Raw genomic sequence first — 14,843 nt, 5'->3', positions numbered from 1 at the left:
TGTTGGGGGGGCTGGCAGAGGAGCCCCCCTCCTGTGGTGTCAGTGGGCATGCATTGTGCCAATTGTAAACTAGTGTGACAGAGAATTTGCTCACACTGCTGTTGACACCCACGTGCGAGATCCAGATCGTCATTTCCCACTCACCGGCTCCCGCTTGGCAGCTCTGTCTCCACCAGAACGCGCGCTCCAGCCTCGCTGTTTAATGTCCCCATTATCACTGGTGACAGAAGTTACATTCTTGTGCAGTGTACCTAGTTACCACTTGTCCTTTCTGCCTGTGTGTTTGCTTTTTAAAAGATAAGCCTGTGGTTGGGCTTCCTCAATAGTAGCCGCCTTGCAGGCAGTGCACGTCTGTGGGCTGTTCTTAGTGCAAGGTCCTGGTTCCAGGAGGGTGGGAGCTTGCCACTGCCTTAAGTACAGGATCCATCTCCCTTCCAGGAGGACCTAGGGGCCTTAAGTGTGCCCTCTTCCTCTGTGTTGGTCACGCACTATCCCCAGGCTACGAGCATTGGAATGTTTGCTAGGTGAGGTGACAGAGGTCATTTCTTGGTGGGCTGTACCAGAGGGCCTGTGTGCTGGGTGGCAACCAGTTCCTTACCTTGTGCCTAGGATAGTTCTTGCCATCATCCTCTGGCCCTCTTGATCTTACTTCCTGGTGAGTGAATCTTGTGTTGTGCATAATTGTCATCATGGGGCCACAGCAATGGCCATATTGATGAACACGGAAAGCCTTGGTGGGACAGAGTGCACTTGGCCCTCACTTTCAGCCTAGGGGCACCTCAGGGGTGTTTGATGCCGGAGGCTGCTCTCCCAAGGGCGTGGCGTTTGGGGTTGGATGGAAGCCCATGGATCAGGGCCCACTGTGTCCAGGCACACCCTGTCTCCCCGTCACAGCACCTGCTGTGCCCTTGCCTGTGTGTGCATGCGTTCCTCTGTGTGTGCATGCGTTCCTCTGTGTGTGCACATGCATGTGGTTCAAGCCCCCCCCCCACCCAGAATGGCCTCCTGCTGTGACTACTCAGCTCTGAGAAGCTATTGCCACCTCATGGCTGAGCCAGGGCTCGTTTGCCTTCTGTGTCCTTGAGGCTGGGTAGGGTGCTGCTGCCATTTTTTTCTCCTAGCTGACTACAGTGGTGGCCTCTTGTGCTGAGGGTGGGCAGGAATCTCAGCTTCACTTTGTCCGGGCTCCCACTTATACTTGCTTGCTTCTTGATCATAGTGTAGTGTGTGCCTCTTTGCTTCTCTTGGACTTTTTTTGTTTTTGTTTTTGTTTTGTTGTTTTGGTTTGGTTTTTTGAGGTTTCTCTGTGTAGCCCTGGCTGTCCTGGTACTTACTCTGTAGACCAGGCTGGCCTCAAATTTAGAAATCTGCCTGTTTCTGCCTCTGCCTCTCAAGTGCTGGGATTAAAGGCGTGCGCCACCTCTGCCCGACTCTCTTGGACTTTTTTAAGGACGTTTTTTGGGTAGGGCTCCACTGATCTGTGTGCCGTTCTCTTTATTAGTTGCTGATTTCCAGCGTGCATGTGTGTGAGTGGTATACACACACACACACACACACACACACACACACACTTCCCTGTGTGTTCCTACTGGCTTCCTTTATGCCTGTTGTCTTTTCCTAGAAGGCCATAGCCACCGGGGAAGTATGTGAAGGAGGCACCCAGATTTTTCCTCCTGTTCTAGTGTAGTTCTTTAGCTAGTGTCTGAGCCTGTACCATCTCAGATGCAGCCTCTCTTCTACACTCATGTCCTCTCTCTGCAGTCATGGTTCCCCTACACCTTGAAGGTGCCCAGGTCCTGCATGTCCCTCTCAGTTGGCTTTCCTGTCCAAAGTCCTCAGATGAGTTGTCACGTCACTGTCCTGCTGTGACTTGGGTCCCTCCCACCTGACCAGCAGCAGCACACTCCTGGCACCAGGCCTAGGACACAATCCAGTTTTCTCATCACACCAGTGAGAGGCTGATATGTAGGAGGTGTGCCTCTGTGTCTGTTGGTGATGAGGTGGCTGCTGACCTCGGTGTCTGTGGATGGTGTGTCCGTCCGACTCTCATATCCCCTGGCAGTGGAGCTGCATGGGCTTGCTGTGTGCTCCTTCCTCAGGTCTGCTTTGGTTCCCTGCCCAGACACATCTGCACAGCACAGCACAGCACAGCACAGTGTGAAGGGTCTACATGGAACCTTGTAGGGTGTAGGTTGTGGGTCTTATCACAGTGCAGCTGTCTGTAGTATCGCCCAGCTAGTGACCTTGACATCAGGAATCCTGCTCTGTGGTGAGTGTTTTGCCAAGGAAGTGTCAGAGGTTTGTTGCCTGGCCATTCTGGTAGAAGTCCTAGGAGTTGTCAGGAGGGCGGGTGAGGTCCTAGTGCCTGCTTGTCTAGAGTCCGTGTGACTCGCTTGTCTTTACACAGCCAGGTCCTGCCCACCTATGACAGCCTGGACGAGCCATCAGTGAAGACCATGAGCTCCATCTTTGCCTCCTCCCTCAACGTGGTCACCGCCTTCTATGTCATGGTAGGAACTGTTCCATACCCTCTCCTTGAGCACTCAAGGCCCAGTGTGGCCTCTGCCGTCCGTCTGTGGGGGTTGCAGACGGACCGCTGGCTCTCACCTTTTCCGAGTCAGCGTCTGTAGGTGCACTGTGTTTGTGGGGACCCAGAGCATTTCAGGTCCTCAGCTGAAATGCTTGCCTAGAGTCTGTGTGACGTTGCTTGTCATCCAGGCACAGGCACAGGCACCTCTGAGCTGCTTCTGTCCTGGACCGTCTTGTATTTTTTTCTGGTTTTGTAGAAAGAGTCTTACTTTGTATTCCTAATTGGCCTGGAACTTCCTATATAGATGAGGCTGGTCTCAAACTTGGAGTGCTCCTCCTGCTCCCCCGCCCCCCGCCCCCAAGTGTGAGGCATACAGGTGAGCACCACCACACCCAGCTGTGTTGACACTGTCCAGTCTGAAGAGCTTAGGCACCTTGGCCAGGACTGGTCCCCGATGCTTTAACTCTCTCCACGCCATTGTTAATTCTCTACAGAAAGTATTCCCACTAAAAAGAATGGTGCTGAGGTAGCTGCAGCCAGCTACACTTGTGTGTGGTGCATGGGGTACCCATGTGAGAAGACACCTAGTCCACAAACATTATGACCATTTTTCATAGTTCCCTCCCGCTCCCTCTGAGAAAGGGTTTCTCTGTGTAGCCCTGGCTGTCCTGGAACTTGCCTTGCAGAACACTCTGGCCTCAATTCAGAGATCTGCCTGCCTCTGCATCTCAAGTGCTGGGATCAAAGATGTGTGCCATCACCACCTGGCTCTTATTAATATATTTAAGTGCTGTAGTTATTTATTATCTCTGTCTATCTGTCTGTCTGTCTGTCTGTCATGTCTATCTGAGACAGGATCTCACTGAGTCACTAAAGCTGGCCTGAAGCTCACATGTAGTTTAGGCCTTGAACTCCTCCTGATCCTCCTGCTTTCTCCTCCCAAGAGCAGGGATTATTACACCACACCCGCTTCTCTGTGTTGTCTTTAAGTAAAATTATAGAGATCAGTAAGCTGCCTAGTTGGTAGAGAGCTTGCCTTGCATCCATGACCCAGAGGTCTGATCCCTAGAACCATGGAGGGGAGAAATCCTGTCTGAAATGAGAATGGAAGCATGCTAAGGTTGTGCCTTAGCTCCCACCCTTTGCTATGGTAACAGTCTTCTGAGTGGTCATTGGAGCATCGTCTAGTCCTGGTCTTCTTCTGTCCTCTTAACCCCACAGTTATTTGACTATTTGGGTTTTTTTTTTTTTTTCCCCAGTTTTGTTTTTTCGAGGCAGGGTCTTACTGTGTAGCCCAGGTTTGCCTGGAACTGTCTCCATCCTCCTGTTTATGCCTCCTGAAAGCTGAGATCACAGTCCTGAGCCCCTACACCAGCTCCTGATTGAGCTTGAAACCAGATTAAGAGTGGCTCCTCTGAGCTGGGTGGGGTGGCGCATACCTTAAATCCCAGCACTTGGGAGGCAGAGGCAGGCGGGTTTCTGAGTTCGAGGCCAGCCTGGTCTACAGAGTGAGTTCCAGGACAGACAGGGCTACACAGAGAAATGCTGTCTCGAAAAACTTAAAAAAAAAAAAAAAAAAAAAAGAGTGGCTCCTCTGAAAGAGGCATTCTAGAACCTTCCTTTTCATTTTTGCCTCATTTATGGTTCTGTTGAAGGTATACTAAATTGCATGTCAACAGTAGTCCACCCCTGTCATCGGGAGCCTCAGGACTGAGGAGCTGAGGAGTGTGGTCTTGTGCAAGCTTCCCTGGGGAAGTACTTTAAGACCAGTCTGGGACAAAGACAGACAGACAGACAGACAGACAGACAGGCAGGCAGGCAGGCAGGCAGGCAGAGAGTGATTGGTGGTGAACTGGCAGATACAGAGCTGGCCTCATTGCTGTTTTTTCTCCTCCAACAGGTGGGGTTTTTTGGTTACGTCAGCTTCACTGATGCCACCACAGGCAATGTGCTGATCCACTTCCCCTCCAACCCGGTGACAGAGATGATCCGAGTGGGCTTCGTGATGTCTGTGGCTGTGGGCTTCCCCATGATGATTCTGCCGTGCAGGCAGGCCTTGAACACACTGCTGTTTGAGCAGCAGGTATGGTCCTCTCCCGTTCTCTTGGGTTAGCTCTGTGTTTTCATGACAGTGGTCGTAGGAGCGTTTCCTTGTTAGAAGTAAACAGACTCTGTGTGTGTGTGTGTGTGTGTGTGTGTGTGTGTGTGTGTGTGTGTTGTTGTGGCTCCAGTGGTTGAGCCCAGACTGCCAGGCTTGTGTGGCAAGTGTTTTTACTTGCTGAGACATCCGACTGGTCCAAACAAACTTCAAGTGAAGTGAAGTCTTGGCTTATTTTCAGGGGAGTCTGCCATGTTGTGCAGGTTGGCCTTGAACTCAGGATTCTCTTGTCTTTGCTTTCTGAGCGCTAGGAACGCAGGTGTGTACCACCATGCCCAGGCGAGACTCAGTGGCTTTTGTTGTTCGCATGTAATTTAACTTTTTATTTAGTGATGGTAGTAGGACTTACATGTCATGGTTTGTGAATGGAAGTCAGAGGAAATGGAAGGGGTCCAGTTCTCTTCGCCTCATAGATTCTGTAGATCAGTCTAAGATAAGGTTAGACTTGTTGACAAGTGTGTTTACCTGCTGAGCTGTTCTTGCTGGCCCCTCTCAGGAAGTCTTTAGCAGAGATCCATCCACCCTTCCTTCCTTCCTTCTTCCCTCCCTCCCCCCCCCTTCCTTCCTTTTTTCCATCTTTCCTTTGTTGCTAGGGATTGGACTTCACGTATGCTAAAGTATACCCACTGCTCTCGAGCTGTACTCCAACCCCCCTGACCAGGCATGGCTTGAATTAACCTTGGTAAAAAGAACATATGAGATTGGCCTGTGGGCCATGCCAGCCAGCTGCATGGGTAACTCAGCTCATCTCTGGGATTTGGCAGCATAGATGCTAGCAACCTCAATTCCTGGGGAGGCTGCAGCAGGACACGATCACATTAATCACATTGGCCGATATTGATCACAGCTGGCATTGTGGGATGGGCTTGTGTTGCTCTGCTCTGTACTTTGGTGTGACTTCTGGAAATATGTTGGTAGAACCCTTGTACTGTGTGTGTATGTGTGTGTGTGTGCCCTTCACAAGAAACTTTCAAATACAAGGATAGAAACTAAAGGCTCTCTGGTCCTTGCTTGCCCTGGGGTTGCCTCGTGTCCATCAAGCCCCTCCATCTCAGCTTTCCACCCTTGTTCACAGGGCGCCCTTTCCTGAGTCTGGCAAGTTAGTTCCTCTACCTGGGGTGTTTTCTATGATGGCAGCTTTTGCTCCTATGATTCATCTCTTAGACATGGTTTATCTGATCAGCCAGGACTCCTGGTGGCCAGAATTACAAGGTCACTCGAGCACTTTGGGTGAGAGTAGTGCGGGTCCTAGTGTGTACAACCTCAGTAGAAACAACTGGCATAGAGCTCCTATCTGCTGGAGTCATGCCGTGCTGGTGTTTGACTCCTTCCCATGGACTTGGCTGCCAGTGACAGTAGAGGGGCCCAGTGCCACAGGCTGAGTGCCCTCACATGCTAGCTCCTAGTGTATCTCTTAGTTTTACGTACCTGGACGCTACGCAAAGTAGAATTTAGGACTTTGTCCCTTGAGGGGCAAAGGTGAGACCAACCCTGTGGCCATAGACTCACCCTACTGCACCCTGTCCTTGCTGTACAGCCTCACCTGTGAGTTCTCAAGGCCACTTCTCACTGCTTAATGTGAGCTTAGTGTTGGAACACCATTAGTGCATTTTTGCATAATGTACCCCTTCTTTTGCAAAGTTGTTTGGTTTTGTTGAAATAGGGTCTTGGCCGAGAGGTGGTGATGCATGCCTTTGATCCCAGCACTTGGGAGGCAGAGGCAGGTGGATTTCTGAGTTCGAGGCCAGCCTAGTCTACAAAGTGAGTTCCAGGACAGCCAGGGCTACACAGAGAAACCCTGTCTCAAAAAACAAAACAAAAAAAAAAAGGGTCTTACTATGCCTGGTCTAGACATCTCTATCCAGACTTGGTGGCCTTGAACTCAAAGAGAATTAACTGTCTCTGTCTCCCAAGGGTTGGTATCCATCTCTTTTGTAAAATTAAACATTAATAATAGAATAAAAAGAACTATTAAGTAAGTTCACTGCTAGACAGTGGTAGTACATGTCTTTAATCCCACACTCAGAAGGCAGAGGCAGGTGGAATCTCTGTGAGTTTGAGGACAGCCAGACCCATCCAAGAAACCATGTCTTGAAAAACAGTGCACCTGCTTCTCAGCCTTCTCCTTCACAAGCATGTGGCTGTGTCCCTGTGTCTGTCTGTTGACAGGGCTACTTTCCCTTCCCCCTCCTCTGTTTTCAGTGGATCTACCCACGGAAACCTCCAACATCTCCTGTAGATGTTCTGTTGATGGCTTTTCTGCTTGTCCTTAGGACTATCTGACGCACAGGTTCCTGCTTCCTCCTTTAGAGAATTTCTTGGTCAACTCCCAATGTGCTGTGCCTGGGATTCCTAAGTCATGTACAAACTGTCATCCTTATTCAATGAACGATTCCAGCTGCAGCTACCTCAGTCTAGCTCGGGTTAATGTCTCTTATGAAAAGAAGTTACTTTGAAGTTCTAGTTCTGGGAGGCTCAGTTATTCCTAGCCCAGGAGTGATCAGTATGTTAGTCAAGTCTTCCTGTGTGTCAGTTGATGGAGGATCAACAGCTTGATGGGGAGATACTTCTGTTGTCAGAGGGAAACAGAGGCACACAGCTGGTGCTGCCAGAGGCGGGATCTGAGCCAGGCTGTGTGGGACTCTTAGGCATGTAGACTCTGAGGCCAACACCTCTGTGGTGCCACACCTCAGAGTGTCCTATGTGCAGGCATGGCAGGGTGTTGGGATATGCCACATCAAATCCTTCTCCACTTTCCTCCTTTCTGGACTTTGAAATTGTTAAGTGTCCACCGTGGATCTGTTGGGAATGATGATAACAGCTTAGCGTGCGTGTACCTGTGTGCGCGCATGCATGTGTGCATGTGGATCTTCAACACGCTCTCTGAAGCTTCACCTTGACGAGAAGCTGACTCACTCCACTCCACAGGGCTGATCCTCGGGAGTCCACTGTCCGGTGTGTGTGTCTAAGACTCTGCTTTGTTTTTGCTCTAAGAGCAGAAACAAAACCAAAAAAGAATGTAATACTAACATTTCAAAACAATGTTGTAAAAAAAGATGTACAGCCCGTGTTGGGAGTAGAGCCTGGCATTCTGTCGGCTTCCATTAAAGCCGCTCAGCCAGATCTGATTATGCTAAATCTGATTATGCTGGGACAGTCACCTGCCGGGTGAGCTCCCTCCTGGCCCGTGCAGAGATAGGATTGCTTGGCAGAGCCCTGTATGGTGTTATGTATGCCACTGGAAAGTGGTCATTTCAAAACTGCTTGTTTTTTGTTTTCTTTCATGTAGCAAAAAGATGGAACCTTTGCTGCAGGAGGCTACATGCCCCCACTCCGGTTTAAAGTCCTCACCCTCTCGGTGGTGTTTGGAACCATGGTTGGTGGGGTCATGATCCCCAATGGTAGGTGGACAGCCCTGCAGTGACTGGCCCTGCTGCCTCTCTTCTGCTCTTAGTTTTGCTCCTTTCTCCTTGCTGCATAGGGGACCCAGGGCCCATATCCCTGGCCTATGCTTAGCATTCAGCTAAGATGACTCCCGGAGTCTCATGCCATTTTTTTCTAGTATCCTACTATGCCTAGTATCCAGTGTGCCTAGTATCCAGTGTGCCTAGTATCCAGTATGCCTAGAAACTCAAGGTCATACCTGTATGACCCCGTAGGCTGGTTGTAACTTGGTGTCACCAAACACCAGAGCAATGGCTTCAGCCATTGTATCCTTTTCACAGATAACTTAGAGCAAGGCACGAGGGCACTTGCCAAGTGATGGCAGTGTGTATACTAAGCCGTGTGGAGCCGACTTCTGATTTTCTGTAGGAAACCCCCTGTGGTTGGCCAGTTAAACATCAGCTGTCAGCAGTTTCCCAGAATGCCCTGCTCTGACAAATCTTAGTGTATGAGGAAGAAGAGGAGGAAGAGGAAGAGGAGGAGAGAAAGGTGGAGATGGTGGTGGAGCCCTCTGGATACAGCAGATGTCTGTCCACTGGCACTCAGGCAGCCTTTGCAGTGACCCTATCACTCGTAGGCCTGGTGAGCACGGGCTCCCAGTCACCCCTTGCTGTCTGCTCATTTGCAGTGGAAACCATCCTTGGCTTCACAGGAGCAACGATGGGGAGCCTCATCTGCTTTATCTGCCCGGCTCTGATCTATAAGAAAGCCCACAAGAATGCCCCCTCAGCCCAGGTAAGTGGATCCCTCCCCCAGGCCATCTACACTGTCCCCTGGGTGAAGATGAGAGTTGCCCACCAGGTGGCCTGGCCCTTGGTCAGTCAGTCTAGTTAGGGAGAGGCAGCCGAATAGTCTCCAGCCCGAGGCCTTCAGACAGGTTCTGTCAGCTCATTCAGTGGCATACGCAAAGAATACTTGGTCCAGGAGATGTGGGGAGTGGGCCACACAGATAGCTTGGTCTCTGTGCCTCTCAGGGCTTCCCCAGAGAGGACACTGTCTCCTGATTTCCTAAGACATGACACTAAATCTGTTCATACTGTGACTCAGCTGTCCCCTCCAGGAGACACTCGTCCCCACAGCGAGCACCACTGCTGCATTAGTGGGTGTCCTAGGAGGACGATGTGTGTGTGCAGGCGTGAGCGTGCTCCAGCTTTTTTGTTTGTTTTTTTGGTAATGTAGCTTTCTGCTATCTTTGCTTAACATGCACGGCAGGTTGCTCCTCAACCACAGGTGCGAGCATCCAGTTTATTTTTAGCTGTATCCTAGGAGTTCACTGTATGGAAATTCCATAATCCTAGTCTCCCACTTAGGCATCTCCAGCTTTTGGCACAGGTGTTTCCCTGTACATGAGAGCGTACCTGTAGAAAGTATTCCGGAAATGAGACTCCTGGTGAGAGTGGGGACCTCCCACCCTGTGCCTGGTGAGGTCATGACTCCAAGGTGTCTTTTACCATGTCTGCCCTTTCCTTGGCTTCCACACAGAGAGTGGGATCATCATCTCAGGCACACAGCCGCTTAGGTTCTTTGTCTAGGAAAGGCCTGTGGTTTTGCTTCCTTCTTTGGGAATTGTGTGTTTTCTTATTCATGTGTAGTGGTAGATGTCTAAGATGATGTGGGCTTGGATACTGTGAGTGAGGCTTGCAGTTTGAGTTCCCAGCACCTATGTGAAAGCTTTGTGGGTGTGGTGGCCAGCCAGTAATCACAGCACTTGAGAGACAGAGACTGTTCTGGGAGCAGGCTGGGTAGCTAGACTTGAATCAGAGAGCTCCAGGCTCAGCAAGAGACCCTGCCTCAGTAAAGTGAAGAAGATACCAGGCAATGGCCTCGGGCCTCTACATACACATACACTGAAGAAAGGTGCAGTGTATGTAGAAAGCAGTTCTTACATACAGCATCACTCATTTTGGCAGTGTGACCTGAACCAGAAACCCTCCAGGCCAAATTGGATATCCTGGCACCCCAAAACTCCCTGTGAGCCCCTCTCATCCTTTGACTCTGCATCTCAAAAAAAGGTTACCATTGTCTGTTGTGTTGTGAGCTAGATAGCTTGGTGCAGCAGTGTCTCATGATGTCTGTCCACGTGGTGGTTTACAGTCACTGCATGAGGCCTTGCTGTTACTTGGGTGACCTGTAGGGGTTGCTTGTTGGTTTGTTTGTTTTTGAGACTTCTCTGTGTAGCCCTGCTTGTTCTGAAACTCCCTCTGTATACCAAGGTGGCCTCGAACTCACAGAGATCCTCCTGCCTCTGCCTCCCAAATGCTGAGCTCAAAGGTGTCCAGTTATCATTGCCCAGTGGTTTATAGAGTTTTTGGTTTGTTTGTTTTTTGTTGTTTGTTTTTTTAGGAGTTTTTAATGGAATATGTATTTTTTTCAAATATATATACTTTATACTTGTTTGGCTTTTTTTTTTTTAATTTCTTTCTTTTGTTTTTTAAGACAGTTTCTCTGTCTAGCCCTGGCTATCCTGGAACTCACTCTGTAGACCATGCTCCGAGATCCACCTGCTTCTGCCTCCCAAGTGCTGGGATTAAAGGCATGCCACCACTGCCTGCCACTCTGGTCTTTCTTTCTTTCTTTCTTTTTTTTTTTTTTTTTTTTGGTTTTATGAGACAGGGTTTCTCTGTGTAGTCCTGGCTGTCCTGGGACTCGCTCTGTAGACCAGGCTGGCCTTGAACTCAGAAATCCACCTGCCTCTGCCTCCTAAGTGCTGGAATTAAAGGCGTGCGCCACCACGCCCAGCTCACTCTTGTCTTTCTTAAGAACATCACTTTCCCCCCTTAACTGCATTTACGTATTCCGTGTCCGGGTGTGCGTGTGTTCTCATGTGGCGGTTGGGGGACCTGTGGGAGTCGTTCCTCTTCTACCATCTGGATTTCAGAATTGAACTCAAATTGCCAAGCTTTGCAGCACACACCTTTATGTGTTGAGCCATCTCAGTGGCCCCATTTACATTTTTTAAATTTATTATTCATAAGCTAATGGATGTTATGAGTGTGCCTAGTGTCTCTGAAGGCCAGAAGGTGTCAGATCCCCTGGAGCTGGAGAACGGACCCACGTGTCCTTAACCCACTGAGCTGCTAGGATGGCACTGTGTTTTGGAACCAGGAACTGACTTTGTAGCCCAGGTGCTGGGTTATATGTGTAAGTTACTTTATGTGGCACTGGACATCTTTTGGTGACAGAAGTTCTGAGTTTTGCTTTGGCCCAGTTTATTGGCTTTTCTTCCCTTAGTGCTTTTTGGTTCTATTTAAGAAAAGTAGAGATAACTGCCTGTCCCAAGTTCTAAAGATCTATTCTGGTGGCTTTTATCTTTCACCCCACTTGGGATCAACCTAAGTGACACAGGACTCATGTGGTGGTCCAGTTGATCCACACTGTCCCCTGCTGTGTCCTGTTGTCTATTTGAGGCTCTTGGTGGCGCCTCTGTTGACTGGTGTGCTGGTCCCTCCTGTGCCTGTTCTGCCTGCTTTATGTGCTGAGCCTTCCTGCTCTTCCTCCATGGTTGGTACAGGGAGGCAAACACTCTCTCCTTCTCAAGGTGCTCCTTGTCTGTGCTCCTTGCTGTCAGTGCTCCTCGCCGTCAGAGCTCCTCTGCATGCTTGACCTGCTCCAGAATAATTGCTGACATTTTGTCATTGCTGACTAGATTGTAGAGGTGATAGCACCTCCAACTGACAGTATTTTCCTAATGTTTTTAAAGATTTATTTTATTTTGAATTATGTGTGTATATATATATATATATATATATATATATATATATATATATATATATATATATAGGTTTGTATGTTTGAGTGCAAGTGTGAGCAGAGGCCAGAGGTCTTGCCTCCCCTGGAAATGGAATAACAGGGTATTGTGAGCTGTCTGACATGGGTGCTGGGAACTGAAGCAAGGCGTGTACTCCTAGCAACTGTGCCATCGCCCCAGCTCCGCACAGTATTTGATTCTTCCCACTGGCGTCTTCTCTTGCCCACAGCCTCATAGACTTTTCATCACTGTGACAAACGCCCCTGAGGGAGACTTAGGAAAGATTGATTTGGGCTCACAGTTTCAGAGTTTTGGTGTGGTCCTTGGTCCCATTTTTATGTATGAGGTATGGTGATGATGTTACAGAGATGGCAGTGTGTGCCAGGGCCTCTCACCTTTGGCATCGCAGGAGCAGAGAGAACAGGCCAGATGGAGGAACACCACCTCCATGGTGCCACAGTGTCAGTGGATTGCTTCATCCCCTTTGGGACCCCGTTCTCCCTCAGTGACCGTTTTTTCCAGTCGGAGACCGAACATGCAACACTGGAACCTTTAGTGGGATGCTTCAAATCCAAGCCATAACAGTTTCCAGATATTTGGGGGTTTTCAGTAACTCTTTGAATGTATATTGGAGAGTTTCAGCTCCTTGCCGTTGGTTAAAGTGTGCTTCATGGTCTGATGTGTGGCATGTTCTGTGAATGCTTGGGCCTAAAGTCACAAACTGGGTATTTTTGTACTTATTTTTTAAAATCTTATTAGTTCTGAGAAAGGTACAGTAATTCCTGATTGTAGTTTCATGTCCTTTGCTTTGGGCCTGCCTTTCAGTGTGAGGCTGTGCTGTTAGCCGATGCTTTGCCTTGCGAAGCGCCCACCCCCTATGTGTGGAGATCCTGTCCCTAACTGGTTTCACAGCCGCTTACGCTGCTCTGCTCAGGTTGGCTTTCCCACTCTTCGGCTTGGTTTGTTTTGTGTTTGGTGTGACTGTGTGGCTGTGATGATTAATATTGTTTGTCAACAGGATCTAGAGTCATGTAGGAGACAACCCTCTGGACGTGGCTGCCTGGGCTTGAGTGATATGGGAGGAGCCACTCTAACTACCGTCCCAGGGCCTGAGGTCCGGGCCAACCAGAGAGGAATGAGTGGCAGAGCACCAGGGTTCATCTCTACTTGCTGACCACTCATGCAGTGTGACCAGCCACCCCACGCTCCCGCACCACCCCACGTCCCCGCCACTGCCGTGTCTTTTCTGAGCTGAAGCTGCTTTTGTCTGGTGCTTTGTTACAGCAACAAGAAGAGCGATAAACGAACGTCTCTGTTCTTTCTCCTGCTAATACTCTGGTGTGCGGGTCATGTGTAAGGGGTGTGGCACTCTACCTGCTACCTGCAGAGTCAAGTTCTTGACTGGTACACCCACTGACTTAGGCTAAACTTTCCATTTGTCTTTTATGTTTTTAAGACAGGGTTTTCCTGTGTAGCCCAGGTCTAGAGGTAGTCCAGGTTGGCCTTGAACGCAGAGATTCACCTGTCTCTGCCTCCCAAGTGCTGAGATTAAAGATGTGTGCCACCACTGCTTGGCTTTGTTTTTTTGTTGTTTTTTTTGTTTTTTTGTTTTTTTGGTTTTTTTTTATGAAACAGAATTTCACCATGTAACCTTGACTGTCTTGTAACTCACTATGTAGGCCAGGCAGCCTCTGCCTCCTGATTGCTGGGATTAAAGGCAGTTCCATCCACCCCAGGCTATTACTTATTGACATGGGGTTGGGGTTGGAGTGTGTGTGTGCGTGCAGGGTGTGTGTGTGTGTGTGTGTGTGTGTAAACTCAGATAGTCGTGTTTATACAGCAAGCATTTTATGAACTGAGCTGCCTCACAGCCCTCAGCATCATTATTGCTTCTGTTATGGACGGTTTCTCACGACCCCAGGCCTACACAGCTCTTTGACTTTACAGTGGTGTGAAGTTCACTCAGTAGATGCCGTACATGGACATTCGACCTTCTCAAGTCAGTGCTGTGGAAGCTCTTGTGGCACTGGGCGGCAATGACAAGCTGTAACTCCCTTCTAGCCCACTCTCAGAAGTCAGTGACACTTGACACTAGGGATGGCAGCTGGGGTGGTGATGGGCACGTCCTTAATTTCAGAGCTCAGGAGGCAGGGGCTACTAGATCTCTGAGTTCGAGGCCAGCCTGGTCTTCAGAGTAAATTCCAGGACAGCCAGGGTTACACAGAGAAACTCTGTCTTAGAAGAAAAAGAAAAGACGAGAGATGGCATGTTGGTTAGTGCTAATCTTCTGCTTGACAGCACCTCTGATCACCTGAGAGACAAGCCTCCAGGCACTAGATGGTGGGCTAGATTGTGAGGGGTTATCTTCATTCCCAATCAAATGAGATACTCATTCTAGTAGTGAGCCAGGACCATCTCTGGTTGGGGCATCATGGACCCTAGAAGTGAGCTGAGCAAGGGTCTCCCTCTCCTTCCTGCCCAGGATACAGCTGAGCAGCTGCCGACGGCTCTTGCTCCCGTGCCTTTCTTGTTATGGGGAGCTGTACCCTGAAACTATGAGCCAAAGTAAACCCCTCCTCCCCTAGGTGCTGCTGTCAGGGTGTTCATCACAGCAACAGAGAGGAGACTGAGGCCATTGTTTCCAACTTTAGGTAGTTTCAAGTTACGTTGGGTTTATCAAGGTATAACCCCATTGTAAATCTAGGAGCAGCTGCCCTCAGTTCTGACTGATGTTCCATTTTTGCTCCTTAGTGTTCTGTGGTTTAGTCCTGTCTCCTGGCATGCTTAGTACTTTTCAGTCATGTTTAGGAAACGACAGAGGTTCTGAGCGGTGTGACCCCACCCCCACCCCCACCTCCGGTGTGCCTTGTGAGGTCATGGGCAGAGGCTGTAGCTAGCTGGGATAAACTTGGGTTCAGTGTGCCCTTGGTCCTCGGATCTCATGTTGCCGATTCTCGCTGCCT

The 14,843-nt window shown here is 49.4% G+C and overlaps 1 protein-coding gene across 29 annotated transcripts in view; it reads left to right on the top strand.

Moving 5' to 3' along the window:
- The window catches only part of Slc38a10 (solute carrier family 38, member 10), a 47,401-nt gene that overhangs the window by 14,062 nt on the left and 18,496 nt on the right, over positions 1-14,843 (top strand). For 22 of the 29 annotated variants that reach the window (NM_001361697.1, NM_001361698.1, NM_001164800.1 and 19 more), the window contains 4 exons: positions 2,408-2,510; positions 4,431-4,613; positions 7,978-8,089; positions 8,761-8,867. In NM_001361697.1, coding sequence (NP_001348626.1) covers positions 2,408-2,510; positions 4,431-4,613; positions 7,978-8,089; positions 8,761-8,867 — 505 coding nt within the window. Of the gene's footprint in view, positions 1-1,566; positions 2,270-2,407; positions 2,511-4,430; positions 4,614-7,977; positions 8,090-8,760; positions 8,868-12,898; positions 13,447-14,843 lie in introns of those variants that run through there. The other 7 variants (NM_001361699.1, XM_030246357.1, XM_017314785.1 and 4 more) reach the window with 3 other exon arrangements.

Source organism: Mus musculus, chromosome 11 (assembly GCF_000001635.26).
Source record: "Mus musculus strain C57BL/6J chromosome 11, GRCm38.p6 C57BL/6J".
Classification (NCBI taxonomy): Eukaryota; Metazoa; Chordata; class Mammalia; order Rodentia; family Muridae; genus Mus; species Mus musculus.
Note: the sequence above shows the minus strand (reverse complement) of the source record. Positions and strands in the feature narration are given on the sequence as shown.